This window comes from Hypomesus nipponensis, chromosome 8 (genome assembly GCF_054491055.1).
Source record: "Hypomesus nipponensis isolate SF chromosome 8, ASM5449105v1, whole genome shotgun sequence".
In the NCBI taxonomy this organism is placed as follows: Eukaryota; Metazoa; Chordata; class Actinopteri; order Osmeriformes; family Osmeridae; genus Hypomesus; species Hypomesus nipponensis.
The window spans coordinates 11,077,062-11,101,329 of NC_140368.1; the positions used below are offsets into that span (position 1 = coordinate 11,077,062).

A 24,268-nucleotide genomic window follows, 5' to 3' on the forward strand; every position below is an offset into this window, starting at 1 on the left:
CAGTTCCTACATTAAAGATCAAGTGCCATAGGAAAAGTGTTTTTATTAAATCATCTGTTGGTCTTACAGCATGCTGATCCTACCTGGACTTAAAAAACATTTCAGAGTTTTGAGATTATGAGAGTTACTTCTGTTTCTTATGAAAGGGACAAACAAACATGCAGGCAATCATGGATCATGAACACACGGTGCATTTATTTTATAAACAAAATAAGGTAGAAATACAAAAATGCTTACAAAAAATCCACACTGCAATACTGTCGTGAATTCAAAACATAGTTTAGAAGACTTTCAAGCTTTTACGCTGCTCTGTTTGAACCTGATAACATCAGTTTTATTAACTACAAACCACAAACTTTATTATTTCAGTTATAAGTGTTTATAGCTTCTAAAGCACCTAGTCAAACGTCATAGCAGCTCCACCAAACAACATAAGGCACAGAGAGAGAAAAAGAGGAATCTCACTATGATAAAGTCCCATGTGACATCATCCCAGCAGGGCAGCAGTGTTGATCATCTAAATCGTTATCTCTTTTTTCCAGGCAGCATGGTTGTTACTGCCCGTGTGAAGAAGCTTGACCTGGCCAGTTCTTGTGTCCATTCTCAAGGAAGTGTTTACTATGATGGGGCTTTTCCTGCTAAAGAAATAACACTTTGATTCACTTGTACATTATCAGAAGTTTCTATGTTTTTCCTGGTTCCATCCTGCCATGTACTGATTCCAGATTCAGCGTCCTCAGCAGGCTTCACTGTGTAGCCCCTGGATCTCTGAATGGGAGACCCCGTAGGAATTTGTTTTGGGTCTTGTGACGGTACATCTCTACTCGCTGTGTGGGTGTGAGTGGGTGTGTGTGGGTGTGTGTGTGAGACAGAACTCAGAGGTCAGAGCCGAGGGTCGCAGGGCAGTGGACGGAACGACACCTCCATGTTCTCTTCCAAGATGATGTCATAGCGACACATTGATGGCCTGAAGGGAGGACAGAAATTTGTGAGTAAAAACTGTAGTCTTTAATGTTTCTGTAGTCCGTGTGTGTGTGTGTGTGTGTGTGTATGTGTGTGTGCGTGCGTCTCACCTGTCAGGGCGATCCAGGGGTGAGAGACGGATGCGCAGGAGGCGGAGTTTGTAGCGAGGGCCGATCACGTTGCCGGTAGCGATGCGCAGGGAGATCTTCTGAACAGGCTGCAGGTCCTCGTCGAACTGGGCCAGCAGACGGGTGGACGTGTACTGCTCCAGCCTGAACAGCTTACTGAACACAGCAGAGAGGGGGGTTTGTACCGGGGAGGAGGAGGGAGAGGCAGGATAAACAGCAGGATGTATGTAGAGGGGTAGAAGGACTGGAAGTGACAGGAAGGAGAGTGTGTGACGGGGACAGACTGGGAGAGAGTGAAAGGTGACAGAGAGAGAGAAGAGTTTGTGACAGAGGGAGAGACTGGGAGAGAGTGAAAGTGTGACAGAGAGAGAGAGAGAGAGAGAGAGAGAGAGAGAGAAAGAGAGAGAGAGAGAGAGAGAGAGAGGGGGGGAGAATGTGACAGATGGAGAGAGAGGGAGAGACTGGGAGGGACAGAAAGAGAATAAGGAGAGTGTGAGAGAGAGGGAGAAACTGGGGGAGAGTCAGTGTGGGACTCACTGGTCGATGCGGGCCTCTGTGAAGTTCCTCCCACTGTGGATTCTGAGGATGATGACCCCCCAGCGAAGGTACTGGTTCCAGGTCACCATGTCAACCCTGTAGCTCGCCTCTGCACACACAGGACACAGGTGCTATTACACACACCTACCTGGATTTTATATCATTTAGGTTAGTGGTCAGAAGTAAGAGATTGGTAGGGGCTGGAGGAAGAGAGAGTAAGACTCACTGCTATAGGGTAATGTGGCTGTAGTGCTGAAGTAAGCCTTGGTCTGGCCCAATCGTAGCAGGGTATCTCTCCATCTGCTGACATCATAACCTGTGAGAGAAAAACGGAAGTGCAGTGTGTTGAGAACATTTAGGTTTATATTTAATATTTTCCTTTCCTTATTTCTTAAAGCATTTTCACATATTCACGTAATGCACACACCTAGCTTTGGGCAAGGGTGGGGCTTAAACGCTTCACACTGCAGGCACCTCCCATCCAGGAAGTCAGAGTAGGATGTGCAGGGGTAGCCTGTGAGGTTGCAGGTGCGGTTGAGAGCGCACAGGAACAGGAACATTGACCGCTGGTGGTCACACACAAAATAAGACTTTCCTAGGGGAAACAGGGGAGCAGGGAGTGAGTGTTTGTGTGTGTGTGTGTGTGTGTATGTGTGTGTGTGTGTAGGTGCGTGTGTGTGTTTATTCACCAGAGAAGATGGTCTTAGGACAGCCAGGCTGGTCTGCACCTCCATTGGCGTAGTAATCGATGTGGCCGTGAGCCCCACTGAGTCCAAACGCTGTGTCAACAAACAGTACAGAGCCAGGTCACTCCACACAAGTGTATTTTATACACATTTCAGATGAACAACCTTGACGTACAGCTTGTTTACACACCTAATAATACAAACACAAAAGAGTCCACACACACACAGTGCTCACAGTTCATGTCGGTGTGGAGGACGTCTACAAACATGGCGTCGGAGGGGTCCAGTCTCTCGTCGGGCTGCGCTCCAGTGAACATGGGTCCTGCTGGGTCCAGACCTGAGGGAGGGAGGGAGGGAGGTGTTTCTTCTCCATACCTCATACCTCATTTGATGTTTGTATTGTGTTTGTTGTTACCACCCACCCTCTCTCCCTGTTTCTCTCTCTCCCTCTATTTCCATTCATCTTTCTCTCTCTCTCTATTTGTATGAATGAAAATGTCTTTCTTTCTCACCTGTGATGCGGCCAATCTTTCCCTTCAGGTTGGCTCCTACGTACCCCGCCAGGTGCGCTCCCAGACTAACACCGATCAGGTGCACCGAGTCCAACGACGCCCCCTCCTCCTAAACACACACACAGCGGCCCATTAGCGCAGAGAACAACACCCTCAGGTCAGCCTCGTAGACTCATGCCCACAAACACACCCTCACACCCACGCAAACACACCCTCTCCTCCTCTCCCCACCCACCTGCATGTTAAGGATGAAGCTCGTAAGGTTGTTGGCAGCCTGGCGGGTGTTCGCCACGGCGGTGAAGTAGTTGAGGTTGGCGGCACCGCGGTTCCAGTCCACCACCACCACGTTCATATCCTCCTGCTCCGCCAGCAGGTGCACAATGTGATCCACCCAGATAGGGGGTGCTCCGGTGGGCCGGTAGCCGTGGATGACGAAGGCGGTGGGCAGGGAGAGGTTGAGGAAGGGCTGGGAGGACAGGTGGTGGTGGCTGAGCTCCCGGCCACAGTAGAGGTTGGACCGGGTGTAGAGGAGCAGGCGCACGTCCAGGATGGTGCCAATGAACGACTCGTGGAAGTACAGGTCTGTGAAGTTGTCACAGGGTTCGCCCCTCCCACTCTCCTGACCTGGAGGGAAGGGGAGGAGAGGGTTCATTTGTGTGTGTGTGCGTGTGTGTGTGGTTGTAAAGTTTAATCTGTCAGCATTTCATTGAAAGGTAAATCTATGCTGGACTCCAGAATTGTGTCTGTCAGTGTTCAGAGCAGAGGAACAGGTCAATGTCCTTTAACCTGAATACCATCCTTTACCAATTTTTTAAATAGGGTGACCAGACGTCCTCTTTTACCCGGACATGTCCTCTTTTCGAGACCTTAACAATGCGTCCGGCAGGGATTCCAAAATCGTCCGGGGGTTTGCCTCGTTGGATATTCGTGTTTTTCTTAATAATAAAGGAGTTCATTAGACAGGTTTGCGGTGTTTTCTATTAAGGTGCGTATAGTTGTGTTTCCTGTTGCCGTCTGTGTTGTCCAAGCTTTGACCGTTGTGACACAGTGGCTTATCCCCGGCAATATGGCAAACTGTCAAGACACAGTTTGCCAGCAGGTTGTGGGGTATTAGCTTATAGGAAATATCGTAATGTCTCAGACAGTCTGTCTGAGTCGCATATGACTCATCAACGCGACATAAGTTTGCGGTTACATGTAAGCCTTATTGGCGTTTGCGCTGCATGCGTAGCATCGGCTTCGGAGCTGCACAGAGGCTTCAGAGCTGCACAGAGAAGTTCAGACTGGCTGGCTTTAGAGGTGATCAATGCTCTGTAATTAGCGCTCACAACCCTCAACCGCTCTCAATTGGATCATGCTGCTATAAAAAAAGAAGCTCATCCCATCTTCTCCGTCCCTGCCCCAATCACAAGTGGTGATTAGCGCGTATGGTTGTCAGTCACACTGGGTGGTTGGGGTATCAATCCCTCCCACCCCCGTTTACCCGTGTGTGTTTACATGTATTGTGTGTGACCATGAGTGTGTGTCTGTAAGTCCACACAGAAAGCTATGTTTGGAATACTGCGTACAAAAGCGGCCTAAAGCAGATGTGAGAACATTCATGACCTTTCTGTACTTCTTTGGGCTTTCTGCGGTCATACACAAAAACTTACTGGCATATGATTGCTATCACTGCAGTTCAGACGCTGAACGGAAACAAGTGAACTCTAATAATGTTTCCTGTCCTGAATGACTCGTGCAAACACACACACCTCACCAAGGACAGCCAACATACACACACACAATTTTGCACACAGATGTGCTCTTACCTTTACAAAGCACGAGTAGGACCACCAGACACAGCAGTCTCCTGGGCGTCATCCTTACAGAGAGGAGGAGGGAGACAAAAGAGGTAGAGAGAGAGAAAGACAGAACACCAGCCAGAGTTTGTCTGGTAGAACAGAGGCTGTGAGCTAAGTAAGGCAAGGATAGGGAGAGAGAAGTAAGGCAAGGATAGGGAGAGAGGGAGGGAGAGAGGGAGGATGAGAGAAGGGGAGGAGACCAGAGAAGACCAGGGTTCCCTCTGAGCTTACAGGGGAGAGATTGATGGACAGGGAAAGATTGAGAAAGTGGGAGTGTTCAGCAGGAGACACACAGAGAGACGTCAGGAGACACAAACACACAGAGGAGGAGGGAAGAAGAGAGACGCACGTTTAAGTGACTGAGTGGGATGGAGAAGAGCCCATACAACCACAACGAAAGTTTACAAAACACAACACCGACCTAAACACACTGCCATTTCAACACCCACCATTGACCCCCCCCCCCACACACACACACACACACACACAAGAGGAAGAGATGGCACAAATAGTAAATGGACGTTTGCCACAACAAAATTAAACAAGACACAAAATGAAAACCTCCTAAATAATGTTCTGCAGTAGTGCAGTATAGTTTCTGTTTCCAAGCAGTAAGAGTAACCTTAAATACAGGGTTGTTCACCACTATAAGCAGGAGCCACATGGACAACGGTTATTATTAGCTTCCAATTATCCAGCCCAGCCCTGCCAAGCAAGCCTTTCACCTACTGCCTGACTGACTGCATTAAATGTATAGCATGGAGTTTAAATACATATAATCTTTACCCACAGCACAGGGCAGTGGCATCAAACAGTTCACATTTTTCCAGTGCGCTCCAGTGTGTGTGTGTGTGTGTCTGTACGTGGGTGTGTGTGTGTTCTGGGGTCTGGTGGCCAGCTCCACTGTCCTCCACATTGGGATAGACGGTGCACGCAGGTGATCCAGCAGAGGAGACAGAGAGATGTGATAAAGAGGTCACAATGTTCTACCAGGATTAAAGAGCTTAACCCCACTCTCTCTCCCCCAGACCACGCCCCCAGTCACCATCTGACCACAGGATTGGATAAGAGAGAAGAGACTTGGGATTGGAGGAGAAAGATGACAGGACTTTCGTGTGTGTGTTCCTCGGGGTTGACTCCATAGTAGGGGACAGAGGACCTAGCAGAGACCACCATGTAGAGGCAGGGTCAGGGGGGTGTGGTGTCTGATGCTTTATTTCTGTGTCCTGTTAGTGTACAGGTCACACCTTTCACACACACACTTACATTGAGCCGTCTCCTGGTTTGAACCGTTCGAAACAAGGCTAGGTGAGGATGAGAAAAATGATGATGTACATTTCCCCCTTCTGCCATTAGTCTCAGCAGCTGATTATAGCCAGAGTCAAAGCCTTGGCCTAAAAACACAAATCCTCTGAAAACAACAGCACAGGAGATAACTATTATGACTGAGGTAAGATATTTGTAGTTATATCCCGCTTATTTTCGTAGAGTAAGAGCTTTTGGGAGTATCTGGGTATGTTATCAGATGGGACCTTTCAGTAAGTGTAAGAAAAACATTAGTATTCTGTTTGATAGGAAACTGTTTACCTCAAGATCAGCAGAGAAGGTTAAACTGTGTATACTATGATCATGGGGAAGTTATAAGTATTGCGGTATATTACTATACATGACCTTTAAGGTCATGTAAGAAAGATATGAGCGTTATAGCATGAAATTATATTTTGTGGGTGACCATCTTGACTTGTGGTGTAGTCAGTTTCCGGCTGTTGTTCTGATTAGGCCACTGTGTGTTTGCATGTGTGAAGCAGAATGGAACACTTTTTAACACCAAGAAGGGGCAAAATAAAATCCAGTAAGTTAACTTTAAATATGTTAAACATTTCTATTTAGACAAATATGCATTATACAAACCAACAAATCATCAGTAGCATATACAATATTATTTAAGTCCTGTATTCAGTCCACACACAATTACAGTTCAATCCTAGAGACCATGACCCCTGACAGGACTGATATAACACACAGGTTTGTGCTGAAGACACACAAGGAGAAAACATGTTTTTAAAAGGTTTAATAAGAACTGACGAGCTGATTAGCCTGATGAGCTGATTAGTCAGGGGGTTCCGCAGAGGAGCGAGCCCAGCAGGTCACGGGGAACAGGGACCACCAGGGTGGAGGTGTGGTCTGTGACCGCAGACGTGAGAGACTGCAGGTAGCGCAGCTCCAGGGCAACCGGAGAGGACGACATCAATAACCCCGCCTCCATCAGGAAGCGAGACGCCTCCACCTCTCCTTCAGCCAAGATCAGCTGACACACACACACACAGTGACCCCCACACACACACAGTGACCCACACACACACAGTGACCCACACACACACACAGGGTTTAGTGAGCTATCAATGAGCTACAATTATTAATACTACGCCCATGCTTATACCACGCACCCGCACCGTGCAACCACGTTGCATGACCTGCTAGTATATAAAGTACGGCTGTACACGTCACGTCTTCATGTAGCAGATGCTTCATCCTAAGCAAAGTACAGGTAGGGGATTTGAACCGGCGACCCGTTGATCTGTGGGGGACGCCTCTAACCCTGAGCTAAAGCCCTCCCCAACATGGCTAGAGAGGGAGACGTGGGTGGATGAGCCAGACACCTGAAGGAAATCTCTTAGGGCGGTTGTGTGGTGGGCACAGTGCTCCGCTCAGACGCCACGACACAAACATGCAAGCTACAAGGCTGATAGGACCGAAGCTGACATCACGTGACGGAATGCACAGTCTCGACAAGGACGGTGTGTGTGTGTACCTTAGCACGTGCCTCCCTCACAGCCTCCGCCTCGGCTGCCATGCTCCTCTGCAGACCAGGGGGGAGGGTCACGTCTCTCAGCTCCACCCTCTCCACCTGCACCCCCCACCTCTCAGACGCGGCGGAGAGCAGCTCCTGGATCAGGAACGCTCGTTTACACAAGAGACACAAGCCTACGGCTCCGCTGGGAAATAATGCTGAGAGGTCACCAACTCGTGGACGACACTCCTAAACACACACACACATACACACATACACTGAAATACACTTACTTCTATTTTATGTGAGAGCTTCCCTCGCTGTGTGACTGCGTCTGTCAGTGTGTGTGTGCCCAGAGTAACCCTGAGTGTGGCCTGTGCCAGGGTGTGTGTGGCCAAGTTGGCATCTGCCACCTGTGTCACCCACAGAGCAGGCTCAACCACATGGTAAAACATCACAGCGTCCACTTTTAACGGCACCCAATCAGCGGTCAGCACCTGGAGAGGGGCGGGACATGGTCACGGACAGACCTATCAGAGATGGGATGTGAGTGTGGGAGAGGGACAGAGGCCTCAGTGTGTCAGCATAATACAAACCTCTTGTGGTGGGATGTTGAACGAAACAGTTCTCAGGTCTACTTTCTGGATGGTGTCCAACCAGGGAATGATCCAGAAGAGTCCTGCACAGGAGAGAGATCCGTGTCATTTGCCGTTAGACTCCTTAATGTGCAGGCGCTGTGCTCTGAACACCCAGGATTTGTTAAGGAAAAATGGGAAACGGCACCTGGTCCTTTGGCCTGTCCCTTAATGACACGTCCCAAACGGAACACGACAGCTCTTTCATACTCCTGGACCACCTGGAGAAGAGAGAATCCTAACTTCAAACACACAAACAGATATAGGTATGCCCACGCTAATATACTGTAGGCTACAGCGTTTATTGTTCTGACCTGACCTTCACACAGCTCCAAATGGACACGGGGAAGGTAGCGAGGATGAGGAGGAGCGAGAGCAAAGTCAGGATTGTCCTGCAAATGTGCAAACCGCCATCGCGAAGCCTTTCGGCTATTGAGAGTGGACAAGCATACGTTAGCATTATATTGTACGCCCAAATTATGAATATCAAACAGTTAACCGTGCACTTACCTGGCTCCGAATCAAGGTGGCGGGATCTTGTTCCATCCTGCACATCAACTCCTACCCTGTTTCTGTCTGGCATCACTCGCCTCTTGAATTAGTTCGTATTCACCACTTATTGCGGATAATTCAACCGGTGGCCTGTTTAGCCTACTGACTAAACTAGTGTGCCCGTTTTCCATGACAAAGCGCGTGACTCATGGCCCATGAGTCATGGGAACCAATTACTCTGGCCTACTCACTTTACGTATCCAATACAATGGGCTTTAGCGAAGAATTCGTCAAGTCTCTTTTCATGCTGTGATATCGCCTAATTCGCCTTACGCCGGGTACGGTTTGTTGCAAAGTCGATTATTTGTTTGCAAGAATAACTGAAGAGTAAATGCAGAAAAAATGCAATAGATAGTTTAGTGACACTTGTAACACAACACTCGTTACTCACTCGTGGGTGACGTCCTTCAAGCGTCACGGGTATCATTGTAAAATGCATGTTCACACTGCGGGGGCGCACACACAGACACACACACACAGTTTCCTGTGTCAGAACTGTGGCCGGAGTCGGTGGCACTTTTGTTTAGCATGTAGTGTTAAGTGTTGTCTTAGTCTCATTCGCTCGTGCTCTGAGTTGTCTACGTATATTCTCAGAGTAATGATTAAAGCGGAAAAAAATCTAATTTAGTAGGCCTACTGATCATCTAGGGTTGACGAAGACGGCTGTATTTGACAGAACAATTAATGATGAGAACTTGAAAGCAACCGCGGCATCAGGACAGAGATCACAGCAAAAAAGGAGGAGAGGGGCTGAGAAGGAAACGGAAGCTATAGGCTATTCGTGGGAAACTGAGAACAACTGTGTTACAGCAGTTGGGTCTACTGGCTGAAGGCATAAGTGTGATAGCCCTGTTGGGTTGATACCATGGCAGCATCCTTGCTGGCGTACCACGGGGCAATTAGCAAGCTGGAAGGTGAGAATCTGCTGAGTAGAAAGGGCAAGGAAGGAGCCTACCTCATCAGAGACAGTGAGACCATACAGGGAGCCATGTGTCTCTGTGTGTAGTAAGTATTGACCTCCGCCTTCCCCAGTCTGTATATCCGTATTTATATATCTTGTCTGAGGTTAAAAAAGAGATACATAAGTCTTTTTAATAAAATAAAAAAACATTAATATTGTGTTTGTTTCAGCACTAGTCATGCATCTTTCCTTGTTATTGAATTATATCATATTCGTATGTTATGTACTTAGTTTTAGTTTTGTACACCCAGATGCCTCCAAACGTATCAATCATTTAAAAATAGCAGAATACCCTGAAACAACCTGGAACTTCACAGAAGATTTTTTATGTCAAAGATATCTAATGTTGTATCATGCAAAAATTGCAGTATGAGTATGTCGCTGTCTAAAGACATAAAGAACCACTGTGACACTGTATTATGTCTCTCTCCCTTTTCCATGTTGTTTATTTGCCTTGTTTGTTATTTCAGCAAACAGAAGGTGGTGTATACCTACAGACTACTTCAGACACACAATGGTTACTTCACTCTTCAGGTACACACACACACGCATGCACACACACACACGCACACACACACACACACACACACACACACACACACCCATGCAGTTGATGCATGAAGTGATTTGCTGGCATGCACTGTCATACCAAGCCAACTACCACACTGACCAAGTTCCCCTCCCTGAAGGCTGCAGCTGGAGTGGAGGAGAAGTTCTTTAAGACCATGAAAGATTTAATCAGTCATTACAAAAGGAGGGACCAGGGCCTGGCTGTTCATCTTCGTCACTCAGTCAAGAGGAAGACTCTGCTTCATCTTCCGGCTCCCGAAGTACCAGACGAAGACAATGATTATGAGAGTACGTAAACGACACACTGGGGCAAACACGTTTCGAGGTTGTTCGTTATTTGCGTGAAGTTAAAAGGTACACTCGAATCTGAATCAGAAAGGGTTTTACAGTTGTTCACGATTGCTAAAACACCTAAACCCCATTCTCTGAATCAAATGTTCAGTGAACTAAACCAATGTGTCAAATCAGACACTCTTTTAGCAAAACATTCTCATTCACTCAACACATTTTGCACTGTGATGCACTTGCGCTGCAAAATGGTCAACACAGTTGTCATCTGTAAAACACAATGACTCAAAATTGTTCATACTTGTTTCTAATGCTGGTTTGGGACAATATCAGCTTTCAACATGATGTCAAGAATAGTTCAACATCAACCAGAATTTTTTACTTTAAATGTTTACCTTCCACCATACAACCCTTTTCTCAACCCAATTGAAAAGTTGTTCTCTGTGTGGCGGTGAAAGTTCTATGACCGAAACTCATATACCAGGGTAAAAGTCCTACAGGCAATGGAATTGGCCTGTGGTGACATAGGTGTGGAGTGTTTTCAAGGCTGGATCCAGCACACCAGAGGGTTTTTACCCCATTTTACTTTGTTCTTTGTTGACAGTACTAAGTTGTGATGGTTACTGTAATATTTTCAAACCAAATCAAATGCACAGTATTTGTATAGCCCTTTTTACAAGCAATGTCACAGAGGGCTTCACATACGCCGATAGAACTGCCCCTCAGCCAACCTAAACCCTCAAGGAAGACAGGGAAAAACTCCCAGAAAAACTCACTAGAGGAGAAAAAATTGAAGAAACCTTGGGAGGAGCAATTCAGTGAGGGATCCCCTTCACCAGAGACGGTTGGCAAAAGAGAGGTGCAGTACACAGGCTAAACATAGTCATACATCAGGAAAGTGTTAATGGGTGTTGAAACACCAAAATCCAGTGTTTCAAAATCCAAAATTCATTTTCTGTACTGCTACATAAATGCATTTACTGTGTATACATAAACAAAGTTGTCTTTACATGGAACTACATGGCCTGGATGTTGTGTTCTCCATGTATTTGTGTTGTGTCTAATGATTGCTCCATAGTGTTTATATTGATTTGCTGTGTTCATAATCTGACAGCATTGTTTGATTTTTAGCACAGGTTACATGGTTTAGTGTTTGATTTTGCCAGAAGAGTCAGAGGATTTGGAAATTGAGTTTGAATATTTTGTTTTGTGTTTACAGTTTTGAGAAAACTGTAAACACTTGACTGTGTCAAGAAATTTGTTTTAGCAATCGTGAAAAACTGTAATCGCCATAAACGTTTGCACAGACATGGAATTTACTTTGGTAGGAAGGTGCATACATTCAACATATAGAAATATGGTTTTAAATAAGTGGTGTAAGTTCAAACAAGTCTAACTAAAGGTTCAAGTCTAACTAACTAATCCTAAGGGGAAAGGTATGTAAAATAAAATATAAAGTATAAAATAGCTATAATATACAATCTAAAAATACAGAAATACAAATATGGAACAGTGCAAATATGGCAAGGTGTCATTGTGCAGATAAAGTGTTAAAGTCTGTGTGAGCCCTTGGCCTTGTCACGTGTGCACCAACACACACACACACACACACATCAAATGAATCAATCACAAACAAGTCACTCAAAGGTCATACAAAACCAATCTGGGATTTCTAAGAAACAACAGTGTACAACCTGTAAATATAGCCCAGTCTTGTGTGTCTTGAACCTGCCACAGTGTCGTTGAAAATTGCTCAACACTTCTTATTTGGTTCTTGTTCTCACTGTCCTTTCCTTTATTGTGAAGATATCCCTTCAGAAGACTATGTCGATGTCCTGCCTTCCTGACCAGCCCACCTGGAAGATCTGTTTGAAGAAACCCAACTTCTGGTTTGGTGTCCTTAATGGAGCTACTGACCATACCCAACTGACCAAATGCCAAGAGAGTATGAGTATCACAGTGTTTGTGCTGAAACCGTATTGTCTTTGTGACTTTGACAGTTTTGTTTGTTTCTTGCTTATATTCAGAGGATTGCAGATAGTTTCATTTAAATGTTTATAGACCTGTAAAAATACATTTTCAAAATGTAACCTAGGGAGGTTACAAATGTAGCCCCCCCCCCCCCCGTTTATGTTCAAAACACTTTGTCACCATGTTTTCACACCTTTACATTCATGCAGGCCAGTTTGCTTTTAGTTCGCTCTTCAAATATGATTACTGTAAGTAGCCTATGGCTCAAGTTGGTTCATTTTCATTATCTACAGTGTAGGAGTCTCTTAGTAATGTGGATTAGGGAGCTGCCTACACCTTATAAAAAACAGAGCTGTGTGTATCTTGCCATAGTTAATACCACATTTTCCATGATGTACAGGGTGTAATGACGGAGGAAGTGAGCCTGTAGTTGCTTTCAGTCAAATCACAGATGTTCTTGCAAATTGCAATTTGTCCCCTTTAGTTCAAACGGTAAACTGATTCAAGTGTTAATTTTTAAATGATCAACCTTGTTGTTTGGAAACATAATTATGTTATTTTTCTGTGGTTTAATGCATATTGCCTAACAGCGCCCTCTGCTGACGGATTTAGTAGGCATGTTGATTGCCCAACACATATTTTTACTTGTCCTCTTAAAAAAAAACTTAACACACAAATCCAACAACTGCACACACAAAATGCAAAATGCCTCGCTCCTCTGGCAAAATGAAGCACTGCATTCAAAATATCACAAACACGTCTCAAAAGCAAACATTTGTCTTATGTTGCAAACACTTTTGCCATTATATTACATTTTTGGATATCATATACACAGTTATTCAAAACCTAAAGATCTTCTTTCATGAGCTCCTTTGTACATTTCTGTACAAGATTGAAAGTAAATGGCAGAGATTATGAAAAATTCATAGACAAGATTGAAACCAAACTTATTTTTTTATTGTAAGCATTTGTGGTTGTGAATACAGATTTACACAGTATGAAAGAAAGAGTGTAGTAGGACAGAAACCAAACCTGATTTTGAAAAAGATGATTACAGAATGCTGTCTGTGTGTGTGTGCCATGAACTGTAGCATACAGTAGTATATACTATTTTCTACAATATTGTCAGAATGTCTTGTTACAGTCACTGTACTGTTGCACAGTATGATACAGTAATCCACCAGACTGTGACCAATCATGCAGTGCACTGCAGTCAATGGATGCATGGGTGCTAAAATATATGTTTGTGTTGTATACCGTGTGTTGTGCTGAAATAGCTATTATGTAGATTGCACATTACAGTAGATTGTTACATACCTGTTATCATTTCTACAGTAAAGGTTCAAATTATACCCACCACTGTAAATCGACTCAAATTAGGCTATTTATAGGCCTATTCTAAAGCCATAATTGGTTGGCGTTGAGTAAAGCAATGAGTGTTTGCACATGTGAGTAGTTAGTGTTCGGCACTGATGAATTAGTGTGGCATTTTGATTGGTAGTGTTTGAAAAAGGAAATCAAGATGCTTCCTGTTAAAATTTTGTGTGTTACGTGGAGAATTGTGTGTTGTGCTTTGCAAAAAGTGTTTTATGAAATTGAAAACTGAGTCAAAGGCCCAAAATGTGCGTATGGTTTTGCAGATTTGAGGTGTGGCTCTGGTGTTTGAGTGTCAGGTTTCAGAAATTGGGTGAAAAGTAAGGAATTTGTGTGTAAGCATTTGAAAAAAACTGTAAGAGTTTGGTAAAAACGGCTCTGTACAATGCTTTGAACATGTGATAGTCTGTTATACAAGTAATGTTTCGAGTTTTGTATCTAGAGTTTTGAAAAAGGACATCAAGGTTCAGAAGTTTTTGTTAAATTGATTGTAAAAAACTAATGATTGTACAAACAACTACATGGTGAAAGTATGGGTATCTTGTGTGTGGATGATCTAAGTGAATGTTCCTATGGTATTTCATGATAAATTTGTATTCAAACTAATGATTCTGCATGCCCACGGTGTCTTTAAAGATATGAACAAACAATCCTATGCTTTGAACATGTGACAGTCTGTGTTACAAGTAATGACTGTTTCGAGTTTTGTAGAGTTTTGAAAAAGGACATCATGGTTCTGAAAATTGTGTCAAAGTGTTTGTAAAAAACTGTAATAAAGCAAGGTATCCTGACAGGAAGACTATAAGATGTGATGCTATTGATTAAATGAATTAGCCTGATGCCATTGAAAACTGGCATTTATATCAAGTTCTGACCAGTATGAATCTGAATGGAACAGTAACCTAAGACCTCTACATTCTCACTCACAGATATGCAGGCTGAATCTATCACTCTGCCTGGATTTCAGCGCTTCTTCACATTCTCCCCCCAGTCACCAACGTGCAAACTCTCTTCCTCCTTCTTGTCCTCCTCTCACTCTTACCCCTCTCCTTCTCTGGTTGTCGATCTCTTCAAAGTTCTCCATTGTTCACCAAACAAAACAGAGGCTCAAGGCACTTTTATGCTGCAGTCTTGATTGCAAATGGCTCAACCGACCTGAATGTTTAGAGATTTGAATATTTCTGTGTTGTAGGTTAAGCTTTGAGATTTTACTTGAGAAGTGTGTGCAACAACTGAACATTGTGTGTCGTGTTTTGGTGATGTGTAATTCAAATTGAAAACACATAGTTCTCAAGGAGAAGTACATTTTTATGTAATCTCAAAACTAATTTCATATTTATCCGTCATTGTCTTTTGATGAACGAAAATATGTTCTATCATAGTAGCCCAACATTTATCAGAAATTACTACTCTGCTTTGCTCTTTGCAATTGTTCTTTCTCCTCCTTGTACCCCAATACAGTACTATACTGGCATTGCATAGTTTGTCACCAAAGGGCACTCTACAACATCCCTGTTGGCAACACGAGTGGGGCAGAATGTTAGGGAAATCTGTTTGTTTAGTTACACGGTTCTGGATTTTTTATTTCATTAATTTTCTATATTGGCCGATATATCGGAGTACTATACCCTGCATCTCACTACCCACAACTCACTCTTGTTCTTTGTTGATATGAACCTGCAACCAGTCTAAATCTATTGAGCATTCAGTACTGTTACTGTAACAAATGGAAAGTACAATGTTCAGGGCTATACCATTTGTTCATTGTACAGTATAGAGCCTACAATGCACTGTACTACAGTATACAATACTATAGACTAAAAGGGACAAAAATCTAAGGAGTAAACATGTGATCAATGTGCTTCTTCTTGTCTTTGGGCTGGGTCAGGGTCATTGACATCACAAAGAATATTTTCCCACCTTCAACAACCTGCTTGCTCTCTGAACTGGCTTATATTGGTTGTGTCACATCATTTGAAACAAGTGAAATCAATTTTGAGTGGTTATGTTTAGTCAATGACATGTTTTTTCTATTTGTATTTGATTGTTGCCATTTGTGTTTACCAGTATGGATGACATGTGCATTAGAGTGCAGAATGTTTGCTCAGCCAATGGGTTTTAGTGTTTTAGCAATTCAGAAAAACTGTAACAGGCGTCGACATCTGCCCCGAATGGGCTCCAAAATGTGGCTCCGCCTCTTCTTGTCCTGAGTCAGGCTGCTGGACCCTCCGCTCGTTGGGATGGGAGGTTGGGAGGGTGGGAACATTTCTATTTGGCCTTCTAACTCCCTTCTGGTGTTCAGCTCTCAGTGAGCCAGCAGAGAGGACGGAGACTGGCATATTCAAAGACACATTGACCTCGGTTTTCACAGAGCTTTTTAAGCTCACACAGGACTTACCTCTTGAAGAGCAGGATGGCAACGATGATGATGAGCACCACGACCATCACTGGTCCCAAGACCCACAGCATCTCTGGCTGCTCCACACCGTGAGCCACCCCAGGGGCCACCTGGATAGTGTCCGATAGGGGTTGGCTGAGAATGTCCTCTAAAGGTGCACCATAGAGAGCATACTGACTGGTTGCATCACAGTGTGGTATGGGAGCTGCACAGACAGGGACCGCAAGGTCCTATGTAGTGTGTGGTCAGATCTGCTGAGTTCATCGTCAGGAAGCTCCCAGCCCTACAAGACACCTATCACACACACTTGCTCAGGATAGCTGGCAGGATTCTAAGAGACTGTTACCACCCATCCTTCAGTCTCTACCCCGTTGCCTTCTGGCAGGCGCTAACGAAGCATTCGGTCTCGCACAAGCAGACTGGACACTATTTTCTATCCAAGGGCCATCAGGCTTCTGAATGGACATTGATATGGACATTGATACATTTCTCACTAGCCACTTACATTGATACATTGGTCACTAGTTACTTTCAAATAATAATGTTTCATTATCTACAGTGTAGGAGTTGTCTCTTAGTAATGTGGATTGGTGAGCTGCCTACACCTAATAAAAAAAACAGAGCCGTGTAAAAATGATTATGAGGCAGTGAGACTGTAGCGAGTTGCTTTCAGTCAAATCACAGATGTTCTTGATTTGGTTTGATCAGATGTTAGTTCAAACGGTAAACTGATTCAAGCGTGAATTTTTAAATAATCAACCCTGTTGTTTGGAAACATAATTATGACGTGACATTTAACTTAAAAAATGTTGAAAAGTATTTTTCAGGGGACAAGCACACAAGCGTACGTTTTTGGTTTGTGTTTTCTGTGGTTTACTGTAATGCATATCGCCTAAGAGCGCCCTCTGCTGACGTTTTAGTAGGCATGTTGTCGGATTACCCAACAAATGCGATTTAGAGGGGTGAATTAGCTTTATTTGATATGTCAACATGGAAAATATTTTTGTTTTCTTGTAACATATGTAAAAAACCTATAATAAAACACGAAACACATGCACTTCAAACACACACACAGTCAAACGAGTCTACAAAATATGTTTCGTTGCAGAAAGAAGTATTGGAATTCCTTTCTTAAGAAGATAGAGCGGTCCGCTTTACGAAAATCTAAGCGGGAGGAAGTAGAACGAGTTGTTGTGTCTGTGTCTGTACCCAACGGGCTCTGAAAATAATAGCAAGTATGTCCCAGGACAGTGAAATATGTATCTCAGAACATGAAAATTTAGCAGCATATAAGGCTTCATTCTGTATGTTAAGTGCTGTAAGGTCAATTCGTTGTTAGTTAGCAACATGCTTGGTTTCAATTGAGGTTAGATTGCTAAAAGTTGGCTAGCCCCGTGCTAGCAACCCACACAAGCAGCCAGCTGTCCTTTAGCTGGATGCTTATTAACAATTAAATTATGTAGTGCTAGGCTTGGGGCCAGATAAGACCAGCTATCTAGCCATAAAGACGGCATATTATTGTCTAACTCAAAGTACATGGGGTAACTTCTGTGTCCTGTCCTTGCAGAATGGATTTGACAACATGTCTGAAGTCACTCCTTCTAGCTATCCAACAGTACGGGGACAATAGATCTGCTCAAAATACATCCCAACTTCAAAAACAAGTGGAGGTAAGTCTAACTGATTGAAGAGAGTTTTGGGACCAGATTTATATCAGTCAAGTAATTGTGTGTGTGTGTGTGTGTGTGTGTGTAGGTGGTCTTAGGGCAGAGATGCGATCGTCTGCTGTCATCGGGTCAGGTGTTGCCCAGTGAGTGTGTGAGTGGGCTGGTGGAGCTGGCTGGGGACCCAAACACCAACCCTGCTCTTACAGGAAGCATCATCTCTTTGCTGGCTCAGTTTGGTAGGCTCACCTGTCTCTCTCTTCCCCCCCCCCCCCTCTCTCTCTCTCTCTCTGGGTCAAAACAACTGGAGGGCAGGGCCATGTCTGTCTACATAGAACCCCCCTGTACGTCACTTTGGGAAAAAAAGCCTCTGCTAAATGAGCACAATAGAATTTATATTACAGGAAGTGTTGGAGATATTTACTTGTGTGTATGTGTGTATGTGTGTGTGTATGTGTGTGTGTGTGTGTGTATGTATAACTGTCCCAGCATGTGATGAAGAGAGCAGGGAGGTGCTCCACAGCAGCTATAACCTGACCAGCACTCTGGCCTCTATTATCCACTACAACAGCGCCACCCCTCAGGATCCACTGGTACTGCAGGTAGGTACACCAGGCAGACCTACATGGATGTATTACTAGTGTGTCCAGTGTATGGGGCTGGTGAAATCTTGGGTTGTATAACGTGTGTGTGTGTGTTTGTCTCAGTGTCTGCAGCTGCTTCAGAAGCTGACGTATAACGCACGGATATTCCACTGTAGCAACTACATTCATGAGCTTATAGCATTCCTCATGACCAACATGTAAGATTCTGTCCTTTCTCTCTCTGTACGGATGCTAACCTTCACCGTTAAGATGCAGCTTGTCACGTTCTCCTTTGCCTCTCCCTCTCAGCCAGTCTCATAATGATGACATCACCATGCCGTGCCTGGGTCTGATGGCTAACCTGTGTCACAACAACCAGTCTGTTCAGAGTCACATCAAAGCTCTTGTGAGTCTATGCTGTTTGTCTTTAAAGTTCGGTATGAATCCATAAAACAGCCTACTCTTATGTTCTTAAATGATGTGTGTGTGTGTGTTCGTGTTTGTTTGCATGTCCGTATGTGTGATTGTGTCCATGTCTGTGTGTGTGTGCCCCTATGTGTGTGTGTGTGTGTGTGTGTGTCCTTGCAGAGCAATGTGAAGCCCTTCTACCGTACGTTGATCAACTTCCTGGCCCACAACAGTCTGACGGTGGTGGTGTTTGCCCTCTCTCTCCTGGCCAGCCTCACCCTGGGGGAGAGGGTGGGAGACAAGGTGAGGCTAGCCGGTGGGAGACAAGGTGAGGCTAGCCTGGGGGAGACAAGGTGAGGCTAGCCTGGGGGAGACAAGGTGAGGCTAGCCTGGGGGACAAGGTGAGGCTAGCCGGGGGGAGACAAGGTGAGGCTAGCCTGGGGGACAAGATGAGGCGAGCCTGGGACAGAGTGTGGGAGACAAGGTGAGAATAGCCCGGGGGAGATCCCAACGATGCTGACCCAGACCAAGACAAAGAGCTTTTTAACCTGGTGTCCTGGCTGCCTGGTGGAGCTGTTAGATCAGCTTTGACTGGAGGTATCTGTTGCTCTGTGTGTCTCTCAGCTGTTTGATGCCAAGAACATCCACCAGACCTTCCAGCTCATCTTCAACATCATCGTCAACGGTGATGGAACTCTGACCCGGAAGTATTCCGTTGACCTTCTGATTGACCTGATCCGGAACCCCAAGATATCTGACTACCTCACCAGGTATTCACTCAGATGAAAGACTTTATTGCTGCGTCTTTACATTGTTGTTTTTCACACTGAAAGTGTTTTATGCTTGTTGTTTTAATCTCTTTCTGTTTATCTCACACACACTCTCTCTCTCTGTTTATCTCTCTCTCTCTCTCTCTCTCTCTCTCTCTCTCTCTCTCTGTTTATTTGAATCTCTCCTGCACATGTCCTCTTCTGGGTGTGTGTCTGGAGGTATGAGCACTTCTCCGCCTGTGTGTCCCAGGTGCTGGGCCTGCTGCATGGGAGGGACCCAGACTCTGCTGCCAAGGTGAGGGGACTGTCCTCCCTTAGAACTGCTCCTCTTCACATCAGCCTTCCACCCCCATCACAAGCCTGTCTCTCTCTCTCTCTCTCTCTCTCTCTCTCTCTCTCTCTCTCTCTCTCTCTCTCTCTCTCTCTCTCTCTCTCTCTCTCTCTCTCTCTCTCTCTCTCTCTCTCTCTCTCTCTCTCTCTCTCTCTCTCTCTCTGTGTCTTTGTCTCTCTCTGTCTCTCTCTGTCTCTCTCTGTCTTTCTCTGTCTCTCTCTGTCTCTATCTGTTTCTCTCTCTCTCTCTCTCTCTCTCTCTCTCTCTCTCTCTCTCTGTGTAGGTGTTGGAGTTACTCCTGGCTCTCTGCAGTGTGTCAGGGCTTCGCTCCCTGCTGTGTGACGTGGTTTTCCGCCCGGCTGGGCCGCGGCTCCGGGCAGCAGGCCGTAAGCAGGGGGCAGGACTGGACCTGGGGAAGAAGGCGGAACCAGGTTTGGCCCTCGTCCAATGGCTGACATCGTCAGTGGAGGGGGCGGGGCCATGCTGTCTGCAGGCCCTACAGCTGCTCACTGAGCTGCTGGAGGTACGGGGGCCTCACTGGGACACACTGCGACTCACTGAAACTCAAACTGGGAAATCTTTAACGCGGTGCTCTTAAAGTTCCTCATGGAAGTATTCACTGTTCCGGAAATGTCTGGGTGTTTCTAGTATGATGGTATCTGTGGTGTTTCTCCCTGCCTCTGCAGGAGGCGCTGGGGGCGGAGAGTGTGCTGGGCTTTGTGGCCATGCTGGTGCCTGTGGTGTTGGGGCTCCTGAAGACACCAGGCACGCTGACAGGAGACGCTCAGCTCAGAGCCTACTGCCTACGGAGCACACACACCACGGGGCTGCTGCAGGATATCCTTGTGGGTGTGTTTCTGTGTGTGGGTGTTGTTGAGCTCAACCCCCCCCCCCCCCCCTCTGTGTGATGAGAACTCCTCTAGGTGTGTGTGCGTGTGTTAATCCTTAACCCCTTCACTCCTGTGTGATGAGAACTCCTCTAGGTGTGTGTGCGTGTGTTAATCCTTAACCCCTTCACTCCTGTGTGGTGAGGACTCCTCCAGGTGTGTGTTGGCCAGCCAGCTGAGCCCTCAGCTCTGCCTGTCTCATGTAGAACACCTCCTGTCCTGTTGCCATAGCAACGGGCCCCTCACCAGCCCCGACTGTGACCTCAGGTGAGTGACCTCATCACACAGGTTACACACACACACACACATACACACACACATGGCAGACACAGTCTTACTGTGTGTGTGTGTGTGTGTGTTCCAGTCAGGTGTGTGCAGAGGCAGTCCTGAAGACCGTAGAGATGATGAGTAAGTTAAGACAACAGGTGAAGGGCATGGAGACCAACTTCTACATGATCCTCCAGGTATACACTCACACACACACACACTTCCTTACTGTCTTGGTTGAAGGACAATTGTCTGCTGATAGGTATGTTTCCATGACAGTATAAACCTCTCCCCCACGCTCTCTCTGTCTCCCTCACGCTCTCTCTCTCTCCTCTCTCTGTTCATAGGACCCAAGGATGGTCACTCCCCTCTCCCTGGCCATGACGTCCAATCAGAGAGAGCGCGTGCAGACGGGGCTCAGTTTGCTGATAGAAGCCACTCCCCTTCCAGACTTCCCTACTCTAGTGTGAGTCTCTGACCACAGTCACACGTCCAGCTGTCCATTCAGTCATGCATCAATCCATCCAACCAGCTATTCATCCATCCATCCATCCATTCCTCCTTCATCCATTCATTCATTCCTCCATCCAGCACAGTGGAGCGTGTGTTTGTGTCATTATTGATCGTCTCAGATTGGGCGAGAGCATCGCTGCCAACAACGCCTACCGCCAGAGGGAGGCTGAGCTGTCCGTCAAGCGTGTTGCCGTGTCAGACATCCCGCCCCCCCTCAGCAACACCCTATCAGGACCCTGCCCATCCAGTCCCTCTAATCAGGGCATCCACAACTTGATAGAGAAGCTCCAGAACAGCATGGAGGTGTGTGTGTGTGTGTGTGTGTGAGAGAGAGCTTGTTTGTGAGAAAGAGTGTGTGACATCATGTGTGAGCCTAATCTGCATCCCTGTGGTGTGTGTGTGTGTGCGCGCGCTACAGTTACAGGAACAGGTGAAAGACGTGCGCGTGTCAGAGATCATGGATGTTTACGAGCAGAAGCTGTCTGCTCTGGCGGTGTGTACCAACATCACATCTCTCCAGGAGAACACACACACACAAGCAACCCTACGTGTTTTAGTAAGGAACCCTCTCGTCCTGTGTGCCTGCGTGTGTGTCACTTACCGTGTGTGTGTGTGCCTGTGTGTGTGTCAGTCTAAGGAGAGCCGTCTGCAGGACCTGCTCCAGGCCAAGGCTCTGGCTCTCTCCCAGGCTGACCGGCTCATCTCACAGTACCGCTGTCAACGGGCCCAGGCCGAGGCCGAGGTAACACACACACACACACACTGTCATAGGTACACACACGCTCATACACGCATACTGGAACAGTGCACACGCAGACACAACCCTCCTCGAACACACTCTCACCCCTACACACACCCCTACACAGACACACCACACAGACTGTTATCTCTGTCTACCGTTTGTGTGTGTGTGCAGGCGCGGAAGCTGGCGTCCCTGCTGAAGGAGGCGGAGCGCGGGCGGGAGGCGCTGCAGGGCGAGGTGGCGTCCAGGACCCTGGAGGCCGGCAGCGCCGAGGCCGACATGAGGGAGATCCTGCAGCACAACGCCCGCCTGCAGGCTGACTCCCAGGAACACGAGGCCCTCAAGGGCTCCTACAACCAGCTGCTCTGCAGGTCTCACACACACACACACACACACACACACACACACACACGAGAGACACACACTCACAGTGAGATCGAGAGACACGGTAAGTGGGAGAGACACACAGTCGATAAGACACTCCCATACACACAGGGAGAAACGCACACACTTACTGAGACCTACACACCCACAGTAAGAAACGCCCACACTGGCACGTGTGACCGGGTTGTGGTGTGTGTGTTTGGTGTGTGTGTGCAGGCTGAAGGAGAGCGAGCGTGTGTTGAAGGAGCTGCAGGGGGCGCACGTCGCCCTCACCAAGCAGAGCGACGCTCTGAGGAGGACCCACGATGCCCTGCGGCTGCAGCACGACAAGTAACACACACACTTCAGGGCCCTCTCTCCTCTATGTTCTAGATGTTTCCCTGCTCCAACACACCTGGTTCAAACGAATGGGTTCCTATGAAGCGGGCCTCATTCGAAGAGGGAAACACCTAGAACTTTAATGCATGAACACATAACACACCCTCGTAACCAAACGTGTCTCTCACACAGGCTCGCCTCTGAGCTGCACGAGCGGGAGGAGCTTATCAGCAGCCTCCAATCAGATCTTCAGAAGAGAGACAGTGACATCACAGGTCGGTCTTCCACTGTGAACAGCAGCCTTCTACAAGTGACTCTGAAATGCCTCTGTCTCTCTCCTAACTCTGCCCACGCCTTCTACTTGATTGGTGGGGGATGTTTTCTGTTTGTTACTGGGATCAACTGCAGCATGGAGTCCGAGACTCATTTCCCACTGGGGATCACAAGGTTTATCTATCTTAACCGCCACCAACTAAAAGGACTTTCTCTCAGGTCTGCAGGCCGAGTTAAGAGAGCAGGAGGAGAGGGGGAGCGCGAGAGAGAAGGAGAAGAAGGAGCTGGAGGACACTGTGGACGCTCTGAGGAAGGATCTCCACAAAATGGAGATGGCCAGAAAGGAGGCCAGCATCCGGGTGAGAGAACCCACGCACCCGCCTGAACCTCCAGAGAAAATCTCATTCAACCCGCTAGGCCCACACTAAGCCTGGGTGTTTCCTTCCTGCTCTCCCCCTCTCCCGGCAGGCCTCTTCTCTGGAGGTCCAGAAGGGCCAGGTGGAGGCCAAGCTCCAGAAGAGGGAGGACGAACTGAACAAGAACGCCGCCATGATCGCCATGATCCACAGTCTGAGCGGAGGCAAGCTGACCAAGGATGTGAACCTGTCGCTGTGACCCGACGCGTGACTCCACGCCCACGGACACGCTTTGAGCCTCCGTCAGAGACACGAGAAAATGATTCTCAAGAATGGAAACCATTCGTTTTTTTAAATAATGTATCTAATGAGCCTGTTTGGGTGTTGTTTGTCGCAGTCCCGTGTATTGAGCTTTTTGTCAGTCGTGCTTTTGCTTGTCTTCAAAACTTTGATCCTTTTAACTCTCTGTTTTCGTCCCTTATTCTGTTGTCAAATAAATGATTTATCAGCTCTGGTCATCCATCACAATTGCGTGTGCGTGTGCTTATTGTGTGAGTGAGATGT

At 46.5% G+C, this 24,268-nt stretch overlaps 4 protein-coding genes across 4 annotated transcripts; 2 read left to right on the forward strand and 2 right to left on the reverse strand.

Moving 5' to 3' along the window:
- Positions 1-168: 168 nt before the first annotated feature.
- On the reverse strand, positions 169-3,478 carry lipib (lipase, member Ib). The gene is made up of 9 exons (XM_084703698.1): positions 3,062-3,478; positions 2,827-2,935; positions 2,550-2,651; positions 2,318-2,407; positions 2,056-2,223; positions 1,855-1,944; positions 1,629-1,737; positions 1,074-1,247; positions 169-967 (listed from the first exon to the last, which is right to left on the reverse strand). Exons 1-9 carry the CDS (start codon positions 3,476-3,478, stop codon positions 883-885), a joined length of 1,344 nt encoding a protein of 447 aa, XP_084559824.1. The 3' UTR covers positions 169-882.
- Positions 3,479-6,515: 3,037 nt separating this feature from the next.
- On the reverse strand, positions 6,516-9,040 carry LOC146275142 (stomatin). The gene is made up of 7 exons (XM_084703556.1): positions 8,604-9,040; positions 8,413-8,522; positions 8,242-8,314; positions 8,055-8,137; positions 7,752-7,955; positions 7,480-7,614; positions 6,516-6,975 (listed from the first exon to the last, which is right to left on the reverse strand). Exons 1-7 carry the CDS (start codon positions 8,674-8,676, stop codon positions 6,781-6,783), a joined length of 873 nt encoding a protein of 290 aa, XP_084559682.1. The 5' UTR covers positions 8,677-9,040; the 3' UTR covers positions 6,516-6,780.
- A 187-nt stretch (positions 9,041-9,227) lies between these two features.
- On the forward strand, positions 9,228-14,593 carry LOC146275143 (SH2 domain-containing protein 1A). The gene is made up of 4 exons (XM_084703557.1): positions 9,228-9,650; positions 10,077-10,140; positions 10,296-10,464; positions 12,271-14,593. Exons 1-4 carry the CDS (start codon positions 9,511-9,513, stop codon positions 12,309-12,311), a joined length of 414 nt encoding a protein of 137 aa, XP_084559683.1. The 5' UTR covers positions 9,228-9,510; the 3' UTR covers positions 12,312-14,593.
- A 2,730-nt stretch (positions 14,594-17,323) lies between these two features.
- On the forward strand, positions 17,324-24,232 carry cip2a (cellular inhibitor of PP2A). Its single transcript, XM_084703191.1, has 22 exons — positions 17,324-17,442; positions 17,775-17,877; positions 17,963-18,110; positions 18,361-18,473; positions 18,579-18,673; positions 18,765-18,861; positions 19,044-19,166; positions 19,488-19,633; positions 19,853-19,928; positions 20,248-20,487; positions 20,651-20,801; positions 20,983-21,118; positions 21,216-21,315; positions 21,466-21,584; positions 21,751-21,934; positions 22,050-22,124; positions 22,263-22,373; positions 22,548-22,744; positions 22,974-23,087; positions 23,268-23,350; positions 23,568-23,707; positions 23,817-24,232. Exons 2-22 carry the CDS (start codon positions 17,776-17,778, stop codon positions 23,961-23,963), a joined length of 2,697 nt encoding a protein of 898 aa, XP_084559317.1. The 5' UTR covers positions 17,324-17,442; position 17,775; the 3' UTR covers positions 23,964-24,232.
- The last annotated feature ends 36 nt before the right edge of the window (positions 24,233-24,268 follow it).

Coding starts and splice junctions, on each gene's coding strand:
- lipib (XM_084703698.1), bottom strand. CDS start 3,478: ATGAACCCTCTCCTCCCCTTCCCTCCAGGTCAGGAGAGTGGGAGGGGC. Junction 2,408..2,549: donor CCTCCACACCGACATGAACT/GTGAGCACTGTG, acceptor TTGTTGACACAG/CGTTTGGACTCAGTGGGGCT. Junction 968..1,073: donor CCCCTGGATCGCCCTGACAG/GTGAGACGCACG, acceptor TCCTCCCTTCAG/GCCATCAATGTGTCGCTATG.
- LOC146275142 (XM_084703556.1), bottom strand. CDS start 8,676: ATGCCAGACAGAAACAGGGTAGGAGTTGATGTGCAGGATGGAACAAGA. Junction 8,138..8,241: donor GGGACAGGCCAAAGGACCAG/GTGCCGTTTCCC, acceptor TCTCCTGTGCAG/GACTCTTCTGGATCATTCCC. Junction 7,956..8,054: donor TCAACATCCCACCACAAGAG/GTTTGTATTATG, acceptor GCCCCTCTCCAG/GTGCTGACCGCTGATTGGGT.
- LOC146275143 (XM_084703557.1), top strand. CDS start 9,511: ATGGCAGCATCCTTGCTGGCGTACCACGGGGCAATTAGCAAGCTGGAA. Junction 9,651..10,076: donor GCCATGTGTCTCTGTGTGTA/GTAAGTATTGAC, acceptor TTGTTATTTCAG/CAAACAGAAGGTGGTGTATA. Junction 10,465..12,270: donor CGAAGACAATGATTATGAGA/GTACGTAAACGA, acceptor TTTATTGTGAAG/ATATCCCTTCAGAAGACTAT.
- cip2a (XM_084703191.1), top strand. CDS start 17,776: ATGGATTTGACAACATGTCTGAAGTCACTCCTTCTAGCTATCCAACAG. Junction 17,878..17,962: donor AACTTCAAAAACAAGTGGAG/GTAAGTCTAACT, acceptor GTGTGTGTGTAG/GTGGTCTTAGGGCAGAGATG. Junction 20,488..20,650: donor TGCTCACTGAGCTGCTGGAG/GTACGGGGGCCT, acceptor CTGCCTCTGCAG/GAGGCGCTGGGGGCGGAGAG.